Genomic DNA, 17,420 nt, shown 5'->3' on the forward strand with positions numbered 1-17,420 from the left:
TGGCTGGAAAAGCGAAAGGAGAGGGCTAGCTTGGCGATGATGACGCAGTTCTTGCCTCAGGAACTGTGCCACTTAGTCTTCCATGTCAGCGGTAGAAGGATGTCGATGCATAGGGAACAGCGAGCAATGATGGGGAGAGGCGGAGAACGGCGGTCAAAGAGCTGGTCGAAGGCTTGGACAGGAAGTTGTAATTCGCGGTCTGTAGAGTAAGAGAACGGATGGTAGCACGTAGAACCCCTTCATCCACATTTCCGCCGACCAGGTTTCCACGTTTCCGCCGACAAAAGCGGCGGTGGCGCGTGGATAGAGTGGCTTTAGTCGTACGCAGATGAGCGTGGGTCGTCACGAGGATAAAGTGGATGGTGGCTGCACAGGCGTGCAACGTGTTCGGGAAGACCACAAAAACAGCAGATGGGCCGATTGTCCGCTGTGTGCCAGCGATTAATCGCGGCGGCAGACTCACAGGCCTGCGACAAGTCATTTGGGAAGTTCGGCCCCGTGATTTCTAGTTCTCGCCCTTGGTAGAATGCTATCTGTGGTTACCCTAGCAAAGCATGCATGTGTGCGCTGCTGTTTCGGTGATGGTCATGACAATTTATTGGCATCGCCTATGAGAGGGAGATAAATTATTAGAGGTCGGTCTGAGCTAGCATGCTCTGGCCTGCTACTCTGCACATAGTAAAAGAAAAATGGGACAAAAAAGTGACGAAATATGATGATGAAGACAGGAAGGAATGCACATATACATTAACACAGTGGTTTTCTTAAAGTTTTGAAATGAGGCGATGACACATAGTCACCTAACCTGGCTGAGTTAATAAGGTAAGCTGTACATGCTTCTCATTCTAGCATTTTTGCAGATATCCTTGATATTTTACGGCAACGCTGTAAAAGAAACCCTGCGATTTATTTGTCGCCGTTGATAGACAATTCAACCAATCACAGTGAAAAGTGCGCACTGCTGGGTTCCTTGCAGCACCACCAGATGGCGCTTGCCTCTCTGCATCCACTGTTGTGGCTGCAAATGAGGCTATATGGAGATTGAGCCGAGAGAAAGCTTTCGACATTGTACAAGTAAGCAGTGATACAAGTAAACAGTGATAAGATATGGTGGTTTCAATGAGACAAGATCCACATCAATCACAGGCTTGGGCTAGCAACTCGCTGGTAGCGCAGTTACTTTTCTGGGGGGGCCCACGGGAACTCAGGAGGCCAGCGTAGATAGTAATGAAGAAGGTCCCCTAGGGGAACGTCAGCCTAACACTGCCGTCAATAACAGAAAATTGAGGAAAACATAAAAGAAGAGAGCTCGTCATGCAATAGGCTAGATAAACACGCAGGGTAGAGATTGAGGAGCAGTTAAATAGAGAGGAAATAGGGGTGTATGCAGTGACAGACTGGAAAGAGCCTCTAAGGTGATTGAGAAATATGTCTGGGAAGGGTGCAACAGAACTAAATTGGAAAGAAAGGGAGTCGGAATGCTCATCCATCATGGAGCCAAGTGGAAAAGAGAACACATACTTCAGAACACACACTTCATATTTATATACCTGCGCACCTTCAGGCATCAAAGATATGAAGTATGTGTTCTGAAATAAAATAGTTGCGAGTGCAGTGAGTGTCGTTTTTTCTTGTGTGTCTTCACTGTGTCCGTGTCAGTGCGCTGCTTCACCAGCAAGGTATGATGATTAATCGCCAACTAGTCCAACTTTCCACATTACGGAAAAGAGTAAATTCAAAATGTCAAGAGCATATCTTTGGTTATCACGCACAATGAATGGGAAGAAAACTTGGCTACGTGTAATGTATTTGTGGACCGGAAATAATTGCAGAGAGAAGAATCAAGAGTTAGTGGAATGCCTGAGTGCTGATATTAAGGGTTTCGGGAATGGTGCTGAACTCATCCGATTAGGTGACATGATTGCCCGCATACAGGATCTACGTGGCTAAACCGGCAACAGCAGGAAGTCAATGCTAGATCTTTGTGAGCAACATAACCTCATTATCGTGAATAAAGGGCCTAAGTGTGATGGGCAAACCACGTGGGACGTGGTAACTGGCAATCGACTATTGTTTACTGTCTGATGACAGAAGGAACTTATGATAAGTTGAGAGAAATGGTCATTGACAAGGAAGGGTATAGCAGCATACGGAGTGACCATAAACGCATCATTTTGAAAATGGGATATGTAATTGGGAAAGAGAGCAAGGAGCCAAGAATGGTCAGTCCGAATCTGAACGCAGAACAAATAACAAATATAATCACAAGAGTGGAGAAAGAACTTGGCAAATTGCCAACCAAAGAGTGGGAATATATTGAGCTTCTAAGTGTCATTATGACAGAAATACGGGGAGAGAAGCAACATGCCCATCAGAAAGAAAAAAAATCAAAATGCTGGTGAAACAGGGAGATATGAGAAGTGATTGCCGGATGACAGAAAGCATACCGAGAGTACAGGCAGGCAAAAAAAGTGCAGTTGCCACAGAGTGAAGTAGCCAAAAAAATGGGACATGTACCGGGAAAAAAAATCTATGGTTCTAATAATACTGGTTCAAGCAAAGCTAAAAGGTGAAAGTGAACATTGGTTGTCAGAAATACGCGAGAAAAAGAAGGCCGCACCTCAAATATTTTGGAACCACATAAACTTATTAGGCGGGAAGTCTGGAACAATAGCACAACATATCCTTGACGAAGATGGAAACAAACAGGAAGGGGACACGGCATTAAATTGTATCTGAAAAAATAACAGGCAAATCATTTCAAGGCAGTGGCGAGGTGATTTCTGTGGGAAAAAAAAAAAAAACGAGAACCAGATTGGAAATGAGCTGGTGCTGACAAATTTGAACTGGAAGAAAGGCGAAGAGAAAATTCCTATGCGAACAGCCACAGGGTTTGACAAGGTTCCCATTAGGCTGATTAATGAACTAGGACTAAAAAGGTACGGCAGCTCTGTTAAGCAGTAGAAAAAAGTTTAAAGTATAGATGAATACCACACAGTTGGCAACAAAGTAGAATGAATTTAATTTATAAAGGTAAGGGAGATAAAGATAGAATTCACTCATATAGACCGCCGACCATTACATAGGTAATATACAGTTCAGCAATACAGGCGATTAAATTAAAACTGCAAGCATGGGCAGAACATAATGGGGTATTGGGAGAGCTTCAGAATGGCTTCAAAATCGATAGACACCTGAACAATAACTTATTTGTTCTTACTTAGTGCATTGAAATATCCAGAAAAGAAAGGAGTCCTTTACATGAGGCTTTTTTAGACATTCCTGGAGCGTATAAGAAAACATAAACCGCAACACATTGTTATGGAGCAACCAAAAGTGGCGCCAGTCAGAAGAAGACAATTTGACATGTATAGGTGGAATCGGTCTCGACAGCCACCTTGTTTATGCATCGTTGTCCCTCTTGTACATATTGTAAATACATCTTTGTATGTGACTTTTGCAACATAACAAATTGGTGAGAAAAACAACTGGCAAGAAAACACTGCCCAACGGCAGAATTTCGATCGCCATATTTGACATGCGGTGAATAAAATATTGTTATATATGTTTTTTTTTTCTCATAGCCCTAATGCATAAGTCGATACTGTGAAGTCGACTCATCGTTATGTGGTATCGTTATAACTCATATTATGTGGTATCGTTATAAGTGGACTGCACTATGCAAAAAGCGAGGTGCAAGAGCAGACATTAGTGACAACAAACTCCAAGACAGCCGCATTGGCAGATGGAACTTGGCGTGCGTTTATTGGCCGCACTGCTAGCACAACGCACTGAGGCCTGCTCACCCAGTAGTCGGCGAGTGCTACATAGCTTCCAGGAATTAAATGCTGACCCGGAGAAGCCATTCATGAATACCCGTGATCCACGAAATGCACAACCGACGCACACTCAACATGGGCGCAGGTACACAAATCAACCAGTGAAAGCCCCGGCACCGTTCCAAAACATTTCTCATGGCGTGCGGCATGGGGCAGCACAGAAACATGAAAAGGGCATGGATTGAGATCAAACATATCAACTCCAATTTTATTGAAGTAAGCTAATAAGACTGTAGCAGAAACAAAGTTCAATATTTAAACTGCTAAAACATGAAAGATAAAGTGTTGGGCCACGAGTATGGCTGCAGTATAAGTCATAGTTACATGTGAAATGCTTTACTGGAGTGTTTGCACGTCATATGACCTGTTAAAATGTACAAGAAGAGACAGTTGTTACTCTCTCTTCTTGCACATTTGCACAGAGATGTCTGAAAAATGTTTGCCAGTACATAAAATTTTAAGACTCTTGGACGGGACAGTTTTCTTGCCCATTGCAGAGCTTCTCTTTTTTCTTTCGCTTTTTATCTTCTTTTTTTTTTTTAATGGAACCCATGTGGGTTTCCTGTGTGGTTTCCAGTTTCATCTAACTCAGTTGGTTATCTACCAGGTGAACACAGCTGATCAGTGGTCGATTAGTGATGATTTTCAGCTCTCTCTGGTGGTTACAACTGGCTACGAATATGAATGGTACACTAACCAGTGAAATTACTGTGATTGTGACACAGGAAGAATATATCACAAGACAGCAGCTACAAGGCATGAAAGGTTATGGTTTGCAAAAGGCACTCGGCTCCCTTTTTTTCCAACAACAGTGTACTTAAGCTAAGGTCACACGACAAAAGTGCATAACAATAGAACAGTATTTATTCACTTTCCAACTTTTCATGCGTTTCTCTCCACTGTGAAGTCTTTAGCAACATGAGGCTGGGTCTTTGCACTTGCAATGACTAGCATGGTGCCATTTCTTGCACATGTGATACTGATCAAATTAGGTTCAAAAACAAGATCACAAGCCTCTAAGCAAGGCCATGCAGAAATGTGTTCAGCAAAGACAGTCTCACTAAAACACTAAAAGGTTAAAACTGAAACAGGAGTTCCTCCCACATTGTGGGCATTTGTGAAGAATCACAATGGCTTATGAGTATGTGAAAAGCACTTCAACAGGCTGTGTGAAAAGTGATGGCGATGCCGGACCATGTTGGTCAGCAACAAATGAGGGCCACTTCGTGATGGTGTTTCCACAGTATTGCCACATATACAGGTCAGCAATGTCAGGTGGATGCCACTGGTGTGCACACCAGCGAGCCTTCACGTCACAGCCTTGTGCAGCCAGGGCGATGACTTTGACCATGGCATTCAATATTGTGTGCTTCAATCCATATTCCTGTGCATCAGCACCATGCAATGTGCTCAAGCCGAAATGCATTTAGCAGCATTACTGCACTTCAAGTCTTACACACCACAATAATGTCTCATCAGCATTCAAATGAACAGGACAGCTAAGAAGTCTCTACACATTTCCAAAATGTTGGGGAACATATTCTGCAGCAAGAAGGTAGGGAAAGAGCACACCACAATTAAATGTGCAGATGCAACTTGATGGTTTATGTGCTTTCTAGGGCAAGGAGGCACTGTTCCCCTTGACATTTTTGGTGAGAACAGAATTGTTGCAGGAAAGCCCAGAGAGATGTGACATGTTACCACTCTCCTCAGCAGTACTGCACCCTTGTGGCTATGTTAGCCACCAAGGGCTTTGCAATGATCTTCTGCTTGTATCCTTTGCTGCTAGGCCGACATGCACATAGGTCTGCAGTTGCATTGTTTGACACTGTGTGAACAGTAACTCCAATGACAGCCACCACTGCTCTGCCTCGCACTATTATCAGCACCTGCATTTTTGCAAGAAAATAACAGGTTTTATGAGCACACATTTGAACATTTAGAGTTAAAACATTGCACAAAATTCATTATGGTACGAGTGTTAGCCTGGCAGACAGACAGACACGGTGTCATCTCAGCAGCCGTCAACTTGGTGGCTGGGTGCCTCACATAGAAAATAAAAAATGGATTTTAACCAACTAGCCTGCCAACATGTTTTGACCATGTATGTGTGTGCACACACTTTAATTTAACCGAGGCATGTCATTTTTGTGAGTTGTATAACAGAATACACTTCTTATGCACATGAGTGGCTGCCAGCTGGAATCTTAGTATAAGGTTGAATAAAGTGATAAACTTAATTAGGAAGAGTCAACACAAATCGATCTGATTATCAGTTCACAGCTATGAGTGCTTTTTTTTTGGAAGACATCCACCCCAACTGGTACTATGTAGAATTTCATGCGTGCCAGGTAGACCTTGCATGTAGACCTTACATCGAATACAGATATAGTCTGAACAGAAAGGCATGCTACTTACAAGTCAAATAATGCCCACCAATGTAAAAAATATATGAGCGGTGACATAGGTAGGTACTTAGCGTGTCTCTCTTAACAATGCCAAAGGCAATGGGCTATTCTTGTACCTAATCATTTAAGTTGTGCTTATGTCCCCTGAATTTTTACTGAAAGCTCTTCCATGATACTATTTCACAACATAGAACATTTCCTGCACAGGTAAAGAAAACAGAAATCACTACATTTTAATTAAGTATCTCGCTGCATCCAGAACTATTAAATAAAGGTCTGTGTGACATCATAATGTAGTCACAATAGCAGCAGTAATTCTGATCCTGATGTGTGGCACAAGAAAAATTAAAACTGAACAGAGAAAGTGTCCAAAGCCTGAGTGGTGCTCTGAAATGCTGCCCACCCACACTATTCTTGCCAACACTGCAGCCATTTCAGTCAGCTGTCTTACAAAGCACCAGTGCAGCAGTCAAGCATTGCTTCCACCATTATGCATCATGTACTATGTAGAAAGCTTGAAGCGATGTGCAAACACTTAAAACTTTCATGTGAAAATGTGCACCAGTTACAGTTGAACCTCAACAGAATGATCGTGGATATAACAACTTATCGGATATAATAAAGAAAGCTTAAAATATTTTTCCCCACGGTCATTGTGTAATGAATACGGTTGATTTATGTTAATTCTACCCTGAAGGGGTAGGATACGGAAAAAAAAGAAAGGCAGAGCACGCTGCTGCTTCATTTAGCAGTATTTGCCGATTCTAACATGCTCCTGAATCAAACGTGTGCCCACTTTAAATGTGCCCAAAGCAGAAAACTAATGCAGAAAGGACATTAAATCTGCTAAGCTATGTAGAAATCTAACGCACACCAGATTCCTTTAGTAAAACAAAAGGGGCAAGGGTATAATGTGCATTGCACAATGGCGACTACTTTCATAGCTTTGTTTCAGTACATGTGGGTTATGCGGTAAAGCATACGAATGCCACTACGGCAGTTTGGTTTTGTATCCGATTGCACCTTGCAAGCAATTATTGGCCAAATTTTTTTTTAAGAAAAGGAACAAAAGGTGCCCATTAAGATTGGGTAAATATATAATCAGGCATTGGGGGGGCGGGGGGGAGGGGGGGTAAGCTATGGTTACTGCTTGAAAATCTTCCTAGGACAGGTCAAAAATAAGTATTTATGGCAGAAAATGATGTGTGTTCGACACATTCACTGTCCCCTAAGCTAAGACAAATACTGCCACGAAAGGGGTCGCTATTGGGGTCAACATAGGGGTCAGGCTTGTGCATGCCGACTGGTCAAGTTCGAATTATCTGGCAAAGGCCAATATTAGGATTGAAATAACGAAAGTTTGGGGCTTATAGGAATGCATGGGCACTGGCTGCGAATGTTAGTTGGGATCAAATTAATAAAAAAAATCAAATGAACAGCAGTGGAAATAACGGAAGCCAATTGTATATGCTTATACCAAAGGTATTTTTGTGTTAGATGCCACTTTGTTATAATGGGGTTCGACTGTACTGTGATGATCGCTCAAACTGAACAATTGCACAAACTGTGAAGGCATTCAGTAAGCTCTGCAGTGCCTGCACACATTGTTACAGGTGCTCTCATGGTGGTCCAGAACAAAACATGTTTCAATCTAACCTTGTGAAGGCTGTAGTGTGCAAGACAGAGTGCAAAGCTAGGAGACAGTGGTGACAATGCCAATCGAATAAGGTGACAGGCACGAGTAATTACTACTTGGCAGGTGCTTCAGTCCTCCTTTTCATGTCAGCAGGTGGGAAAGAACGCTCGATTGTAGTGTTCGTGTGACCAATGCGGGACCCACCACTAAAGTAACTGGAGCTGTTAAATCAAGCTTGTTCCAGTAACATAAGTCTTCGTTACAAGTCTTGCATTAAAAGTTTATTGGAATGTGCAAATATAGCACTTCTTAGACCAGGTTGAATATGAATTGAATAAAGATGACACGAAATCAAGTATGAATCGGATAAGGCACTGAAACATAAATACATATCTGCCAACCTGTTAACGTTAAAAATTGTAACAAAGGTGTGGCTATGCCGGGTGGGGGGGAGGAGCACGCATTTTCTAAAGGTTTGCTCTGAGCATGCACCTATTGTGGGATACATATGCACCACTTTATTAAATGGGAAGATAGGAACAGCAGAGACTGAAAAGAAACGCAATGTATTTAGAAGATAACCGTGGTGTTTCCAGAGACATTGCATTTGCCGATTTTGCCACCTTCAGGAATGCATTTGAATAAACTTGCTTGAGAGCTGGCAGCACACCTTTGAGATCAGGCAGCATGCACCACTCGATCTCAGAGACCATAAAGAAGGCACAGGTATTATCACAATTTATTTCTCTGTATGCATATTTTGCAATCTGTGCTGTCCCATCCTTCGACACTTTTAAAATGTTTTGGCAAACAGAATCTATTTTTCATATCATAGAATGGGTTCAAATTTGTACACATTATAAAAAATTTGAGCGTTGGCAGGTATGTAAATAGCCATGAAATAATTTTCTAATGGTTTCCGAGCATGATGCAAATCTTTTGTACATCTTCACAATCACACTAGCTAAGTCCAATTTGGTGGTCCACTGATCCTCCATTTGGCAAAGGCACAATGGCTACTTGTTTCAAATCCATTTGTCAATCACCCACATGTTAGCATAGATTATTCCATAACTATATGAAAATAACATTTTAGACTTAGAATATCAGGAATTTGGCATTAAACATTTTCGAATGTTCACACACCCTTAAAGAAACCTTTCTCAAAAACAGCACTAAGATGGCAATAGAGGGCATGCCTTGGCAGACCTTCTGTTGAGCTCAGTGCAGGGCAGCTGGGACGTGCAGCGGGTACACCTGAAGGACACAACCAATGCCTCGTGCCTGCCCTTGGTGGAAGAGCAGGCGGCTACCTGGCCGCAGGCACTCAGGCTGTCGCACAAACTTGAATAGAAGCACCCCCCGGTCAGTGACCCCAAGGCTCGCACTGCTTCCCCCACGCACACCCACCACTACAGCAGCCTGCTGCACATTGCCTGCATAAACAGACGACAACCGCTGTGAGCACTCATAGACAGAGCTGTCACAAACGCTGCCACATGCAGACTGGCGTGTGAAATAATGGCTATCCCAGTCCCTCATCACAGCTGGCATGGTAAACAGTCGTGCTGCTCCATGGCATGCCTTCACCAAAGCGCCATGAGGCTTTTCACTTGTGCTAGTGCCTGGGCAGCATTATGGCCAACAATAAACAATGTATAGACCTATTGCAAATTTGCCTCCCAAAAGGGGGTACTGGTACTAGTACTACCAAATGTGCTGATACCAAATGTGATGCCAAATGTGCCAAATGTTCCCAATACCAAATGTGATACCAAATGTGCTGATACCAAATGTACCTGATGTGCTCATCATCTGCAACTGCTCAGCTTGGTAATAACATTTTGTTCAGTGATTCTTTTATCCATGACGCGGAAAACATACCTGGCTAGCATTAGACGTAGAGATTTCAAATATGTCAAGGCACACTTCTTTACAGCAGCGATTTCGGTGGAAAATAAGACAACTGTAGCAATGTACAAGAAGCCACTTTCAAGCAACACCATAAGCTAAAACTAACTAGGGAGCACATTTGTGGCAATAAAGAAGTCCGCTTGCATGTATGCTTTATTAGGGTTTTACACCATTGAAATGCAACAAGCTTTGTTATCATCATCAGCAGCATTCACTGAAACAGTTGATGGCAGTGCCAGGGTCACAAGAGAACTTCACCACACCCCTTTGCTTGCAAGCAAACAAAAACATGATAGGGCACACAGTGCACTTTCCTCTCTGTTGCTTTTCACTTTCCACTCCTCTTCAAGTGGAAAGGCTGTAAAATTTTCGCCTACAGTATACCTGTGCACCATCAGGCTTTTTGTTTCCACAGTTACAGAGCAAGAATGAAAGTGGTAGTCAATGGTTTCCACTATGAAAACCTCATGATCGAATGAAGGAAGGACGTGTCATTTACATGGGGCCCCGCTCAAACTGCTGCATTTTCCCACCTGATCAACATTCTCACCACACCACCTATACTGGCCCACTTTGACCCGTTTTCTCCTACAGAGGTGAGTACCAATGCCAGTGGTCACGGTATCAGCACTGTCTTGGCCCAGCACCAGCAGGGTCAGGTGCTGGGTACATACACCGTGCTAGCTTTCCTCACTGAAGGATCCTATCGGTCAGCTTGTGGGCTCTGCGGCTGCAAGAATATTCCTATGCAATAGTTTACAAGTCGGGCCGATTACATCAAAACGCACACCGTTTATCACGCTATCCAGTGGACAAACCACCCACCAACCCTGACCCCGATGCCGACGCTTGCATTTTCTCCGTTTCTCAGCTGCTACACGTTGCAGACGAGCAACGCCGTGATGCCACCTTGTGCACCATCAGTGATGGCTTGGAATCTTCACTTTCTGATTCGCCCTTTCACCTGTGTGTTCTCCTGGATGGTGTACCACTGCAATGTACACCCCAATGGTCCTGCCCTACTCCTTGTCATTCCTAAGCACCTCCTGTCAGCTGTTCTCTAAGAACTTCACGATTTACCAATGGCAGGTCACCTTGGCGTCTCTTGCACCTATGACCGGATTCACTGATGCTTTTTTTAGCCAAACCTTGCCCACTCCGTCCGGAAATATGCTGCGGCGTGTAAGAAATGCCAGTGCTGAAAAACACCATCGACGCTCCCTGCCAGGTGCCTTCAACCACTCGATATTCCTTTGGAGCCGTTCTTTCGCGTTGGCTTGGACTTATTTGGCCTTTTCCCTTTATCCACATCTGGAAACAAGTGGGTCGCTGTGGCGACAGATTACGCCACGTGCTATGCCATCACCAGAGTGCTTCCAACAAGCTGCGCCACAGATGTCGCCGATATTCTTTTATGCGACATAATTTTGCAGCATGATGCTCCACACCAACTGCTCACTGACCGTGGTCGAACATTTCTTTGTAAAGTCATCGCCGACATCCTGCAGTCCTGCTCAACCAAGCACAAGCTGACTGCGTCTTACCATCCACAGACTAATGGTCTCACGGAGCGTCTGAATCGCACCCTAACAGACATGCTTGCAAAGTATGTCTCATCCGACCATACTGATTGGGACTTCGCCCTACCCTATGTCACTTTTGCATATGATTCTTCGTGTCACGACACTGCCACTTATTCCCCGTTCTTTCTGTTGTTTGGCCGAGAACCCACACTGCCACTGGACGCATCCCTTCCATCTGCCGCAGAAGAGACCAGCGAGTATGCACTTGATGCCATCACCAGGGCAGCCCAAGCACACGAAATTGCCCGCGCTCGCCTCCTGACCTCGCAAGAGAAGCAACAGCGTTAGTATCATAGCCAACACAGAGGCGTCCGCTTTTCGCCTGGATCTCTGGTACTCCTGTGATCCCCGATTTGTCACATTGGCCTATCAGAAAAACTCCTGTCTCGGTATACAGGCCCATATAGAGTGCTGCGTGCTGTGACTCCAGTTACGTACGAAATCGCCCCAGTCATTACCAGTGCCTTATCTGCCCCAAATTCCACTGACGTTGTGCATGTCGCAAGCCTCAAACCATATTACTCTCCTGTTAACACCGATATTTAGACACACCGATGCGGTGCTTCTGCTGCCGGGGATAATGATACATGCATATTGCGTGTTTCTTGTGGACGATGCACGCAGGCACCCTGACGAAGACGAACGTTCTCTGGCTCTCGAGCTGTCGACTGAACTGGCCAGCACTGCAGATATTCTTTGTAAATAGTCTCCAGTTCTTAATCCTTCGTTTCCGTAACAATATGATTAATAAAAAATATATTGTTAAGGTGTTTATTTGATCAGACTAGGAGCAGCGCAGCGGCAACAGTCTAGGCAGAGCACGGACACTGAGCGCGAGCAGGCTTCATGAGCAAAATTGTGCAGGAGGACGACCCACTAGAAAGCGCTGGAGGGGATGACCCACTATATTGTTCCAATCCTTCCCTGCACCTTAAGCTTTCTTTACCTTGCTGCAACAAATTACTAATCAAGATGCTCTTTTAAGAATCTGTGTAACCATTACTGTTTACAAGGTGAAGTGTAGACAAGAGCAGTAGAGAGATTGCCCTGGGTTTGCTTCTATCTACTTTTTCCTGTTACTTGTACTCCTTGCTTTAGAAAAGTTCTTTTGCTATGTTTTATTGTCGCTATACTTTTATTATAATGAGTTTTCATGTACCGCATAAGCAGCATTTCACTTATATTCTGGCGTATTATGTGCCAAAATAACGATATTTTTACGAGACACGCCATAGTGGGGACCGGATTAATTATGACCACCTGGAGTTCTTAAATGTGCACCTAAATCTAAATACACAAGTGTTTTTGCTCCCATCGAAAAGCGGCCGCTGTGGCCAGAAATTTAACCCGCGTCATAGAGCTTAGCAGCATAACAGCTTAACTGCTATGCTACCACTGTGGGTAAAACAACATTTCAATAGACGTACACATCCAAATTTTCAGTCTAATCGCCCGCTACAAAGGCCAAGGCACCAATAATGATAATCATCATCAACAAATTTCCCCTAGCGTGCTTGGGCCAGGCCTGATCATGCACACACAGGCTCTGGCTAAGCTTAGTAATGAACACCCAGGCCCAGGCTGGGCCCGGGCTGGGTCAGGCTTCATAAAGTGGGCCCAGGCCAGGCCTGGGCCAAAATATCAGGCCCGTGCAGTGCTATAATACTATATATGTAGCCGTGTGTGCGAAAACAAAAGTCAGTTGACAGTTCAGCAATGTCCTTGTCTATCTTCCTTTATCCTATGTTTCAGTTCAGCTGTTCAAACTTGCCTTAGCCATGATTCAAGTAGCTTGGTTGAAAACGAGTCTGATAGATGGCATTTCCAAAGGGAGATTAAGTTTGTTCCACACATTCACTGCCCCATAAGTGCTACCAAGACAGATGCTGCCATTACTGGGGTCAGGCACATGCGTACTGACCAGCCAGGTTCAAATTATATGGCAAAGTTTCATTTCAGGATCAACATAATGACAGTTGCCCATAGAAATGTATGGACACCAGCTGGGACCTTTGATCGGGATCGAATTAACTGAAAAATTGAATTAACCACAGCTGAATTAACGGAAGTGTACTGTACTGCTCTCTCCAAAGCCTGTTCGTGCACCCAACAGCAACTGAGATTAGCGACGTGGAGGCCCATTGATGTGAAGCTAAATAGGGGCTAAGAGCATAAAAACAGTTGGGAGCCAGACAGACGAACAGTGGCAACTGACCAGCCTGCACCAATGCCTGGAATCCCACTGCCAGGCGTCCCGGGTGGCTGAGCACACGCACGCGTGCTCGGAATAGGCGCGTAGCTGTGGGGCGCACATCTGCCGGGCTGCAGAGCACCGTGCCTCGGCGAAGCAGGGCTCCTGCGCTGGGTGCCAGTGCCAGGGTGGCACTTTCCCCAGCACGCACCAGGCGGCAAGGTACCCGGTGTCGCTGCACTGACACCACCTGCACAGCACAGTCATACCCATCTCAAGCAATAAGAGGGGCTCTGTGAACTCAGCCTTGCAATTGAGCGTATCAGTGGTGTTGCATCAAGGCCAAATGCCATTTATGTACCAATTCTGGTTCTATGTAGTGTCTTTTAACATATACTGAAGTCAAAAATTTGAAACTCAACGTGTGGCTGAACCCTCAGACAATGGCAAAAAAATGCACAAGCCTGCTCTTAGCCCTTCCACCATCTCAAAAGAATGTTTACCAGCAAGCTGAAGGTATGAACAAATTTTCAAGACACAGCTATTCCTGGAAGGGAATGAGGGTGATGATGTTGGCTTGTTGGTTGATCATCATAGAAGGGCATGTAGTGTAGCTCAGAAGAAACAAGGATAGAAGAAATGGAGCATAGACACAAGCACTTGTGTCTTTTTGCCTCCTTAAACTTTATGCGGTACACTAGATGCCATTCCTGGCAGGGAAACTACAGCATTGCAGGAACACTGACCCGCACAGGATGGAAGCTGCCATCATGGCTGGGCCCTGCCAGCAGCCGATCATTTTCACGCAGTACACCTCGCGTCAGCAGGCCACCCACAACGGGACCAACATCAGGCACTTGGAAGGTCTCGTCAATCTGCACAGCCACCGCTGTCAATTACCATCAAGCCGTAAGTGTTTTACAACAAGTGAAGCAATGTCAACTTGAGCCTTGATTCAATACTCAATGATTAGAGGTCAGTCATAACCCTACTATAATTCTTAATTGAAGTGGTTTAAGGCAAGCTGGTCCGTCTCGATTTCAGAAATGTAGTGCATGATAAACAAGAACAAAAAAGAGAGATGGGGACACACGTGCTGAGGCACACACATTGGGAAGGCTAAGTGGCTTCATCGTCTCTCTTTTTTTGTCCTCCTACATCATGCACTACATATCTGAAGCCTGTTAGTACTTTATCTGCACTAGCATGATTCATTTGTTGTTGAGTGACACACCAGTGCAGACAGCAATAGCAGGCACAGACAGAGAGGACTACCCCGAAAATCACCTCATTACCTTAATATTGCTCACACCTCAAGATACCTAACACACATACAAATCATCAACACCATCATATATTATGCCTACTACAGGACTACTTACCCCACCTTGTATCATCTGGTTCCTTTGCCCTTACCACACCACCTAATTGTACACTGCATGCTTCTCTTCCTTTGGCACCTGCTCTTTCTGTTGATGTCAATTGGAATACCGCTGTGCTCTGTAACCCACAGCGACATCCTCCTTAAGCATTCTTTAATGTCTTAACATTGTGCACATACCATATTTTCTAGATACAACACTCTGGAAAGAAAAAAACAAATCTGCACATATAACCCACATTAATAACTGCATACAACAACGCTCAAGCCTTTGAAAAAAACAGTCTCTTTCAGAACTCCACCTTGTGATATCTTCAGCTAGCAGCTCTGGTCCTGACCTCTTCGGCGACGCTGATAATCTTTAGCTTCTGCTGAGCTGTAAACGGCTGCCATAGAGCGCAGCTTGTCATGATTTGAGCTTTGGTTCCCCTGACACACCATGCACCCTTCACTAACTACTACCACAGCCAAAACGTGAAATGTCGACCCTAAAAGAGGAAGGGAGTGGGCATCTAAGAAAGAGGGAAGAAGGGAGCTTCAACATGCAGGGGTGGGGAGACGGCAGGGATCCCTGGAATATTATGGAATGGGATGGTGGAGAACTTTGCCTTCAGGTGTGGCATCATGGCAGTGCAGTGAAGTTGCACCTGAAGGCGAAATTCAGCTATTTTCATTTCACTTCATTTATTTAGCCAGAGAATGCATTAATGTTTCAAACTATAACATTCGTTGACAACAACATACAATACATAGGAAATTTCTCTCCCAGGGAACACGAGGCAAAAGGCGCCTACGCCTCTGTTTGGTCTTGCAACCAAACAGAGTACACAGCACTGCAGACAGTTTACTGCCAATCTGAAACATACAAGGTCCATTAGATTTGCCTGCACCACTATGCACCAGCTCACGGCAGTTGATGAGAAGTTAACAAGAAATTGTGCAGCTTGAGTTCTTCAGTGCAGGCACAGCGTGACGCTTGAAACGAATGTCAAGGTGCAGACACAATGCAGGCATTTTGTTTTTTCCGACTAATGTGCATGGAGTGCATAAGTTTGAGAAGTCCTGAACTGCTGGTATGATCGGCTTCTGAGGCGTAAATACACCCACGCTAGCATAGACACAGCAGATGCACATAAGTGGGGTTGTAATGGCACCTACATATTTGTGCCATGTCATCCGCTAAGCTGCTGTTTCGCATCCGTACGTCTACACCAAGTTGACACCGAAAGTGGAGGGGATGCAGCAAAATCATGAACCAGCCCTGCATCTTTCCTGCACCTTCTGAAACAAAAGGCAGTGTGCAGCACCTTGTGAACTGGTTCAGGTGGTGCAGGTGAAACAAACGTTCCTACAGTGCAATACATACTACAGTAGAACCTTGTTGATACATTCTCATTACGTACGTTTTCCCAGCGCCAACGTTCGCAATTGAGAACACAAAAAATTACCCCATAGAGTTACGCTCATTTTTTACCAGTTAATACATTCCCGGAAAATACAATTTTTCGGCACCAATGTTCAGTACATCACCAAATTGCGATCGTATGATACGTTTTCCAGCAGCTAGATCCCATGTAAACAAGAAAATGCACGAGGCGCACACGATCAGCAACAGTCTATAGCTGTTAGCTGCGGCAGCTTCACCACAATACTCGCCCGCCTGTCTCCCGTGAAAACACCGCTGCGCACTAAATTGTTCATTTCGGTACCAGCAAATGTTCTCCAGGGTCGTCGCACGCGGAATTTACAGCTAGCACCGCCAGCCCTATTGCAATAAGCATCTTCGCCTACCTGTTTCACAGCACGAGGTGCCTTCGAAAGTGTAGCGTACGTATTTAATAGGCGATTACCGAAACGTGCCTCTGCTCCTTGCTGCAGACTGCCGTTGTATACATTTTCCAGCTGCTAGACCCCATGTGAACAAGAAAAGGCACAGTCAATAACAGTATATAACCCGTCTCACGTGAAAACGACAGTGCACACAGTTTTTGTCCGGGTCATCGCATGCCGCATCCACAGCTAGTGCCGCCAAACCTATTGTGATAAGCATCTTCACCTATCTGTTTTACAGCGCGTAGTGCGTAGTATCATTGGTAGTGTACTGCACACTTTTAGTCGGCGATAATCCAAATGTGGCACCATTCCCTGCTGCAGGTAGCGCGATTTGGGTATCACGTTTTGCTTTGGCAGCATACCGCGTCGCCCACCAACTCAATTTCGTTTTGGTTTGCCCCCCCCCCCCCCCCCCCGCCCTCGCCCTCTTAAAACAGCAAGCAATAGGAACACAACAAAACACATCTCGGATTGCCGGAGGACTACCATCTCGACAGGTGTCGGTGTCTCGTGCCACAACGTTCTGCGCGATGCTTCGCATTACGTAGATGTCAACAATAGTTGAGTATGTCAATTTTTTTAGTTACTTCGGATTGTATGTTTTCCCAGTTTGTATGCTTCTTCTTGCGTTCTTC

General features: G+C 44.7%; 1 protein-coding gene across 7 annotated transcripts in view; it reads right to left on the reverse strand.

The window, feature by feature from the left end:
- Positions 1-4,020: 4,020 nt before the first annotated feature.
- The window catches only part of LOC135906106 (GTP-binding protein 2), a 133,904-nt gene continuing 120,504 nt past the window's right edge, over positions 4,021-17,420 (reverse strand). For 6 of the 7 annotated variants that reach the window (XM_065437314.2, XM_065437315.2, XM_065437312.2 and 3 more), the window contains exons 9-12: positions 14,318-14,446; positions 13,596-13,821; positions 9,093-9,319; positions 4,021-5,728 (exon numbers count right to left, since the gene is read on the reverse strand). In XM_065437314.2, coding sequence (XP_065293386.1) covers positions 9,105-9,319; positions 13,596-13,821; positions 14,318-14,446 — 570 coding nt within the window. In that variant the 3' untranslated portion in view covers positions 4,021-5,728; positions 9,093-9,104. Of the gene's footprint in view, positions 5,729-9,082; positions 9,320-13,595; positions 13,822-14,317; positions 14,447-17,420 lie in introns of all 7 variants that reach the window. The other variant, XM_065437309.2, reaches the window with a different exon arrangement.

Source organism: Dermacentor albipictus, chromosome 9, assembly GCF_038994185.2.
Source record: "Dermacentor albipictus isolate Rhodes 1998 colony chromosome 9, USDA_Dalb.pri_finalv2, whole genome shotgun sequence".
Classification (NCBI taxonomy): Eukaryota; Metazoa; Arthropoda; class Arachnida; order Ixodida; family Ixodidae; genus Dermacentor; species Dermacentor albipictus.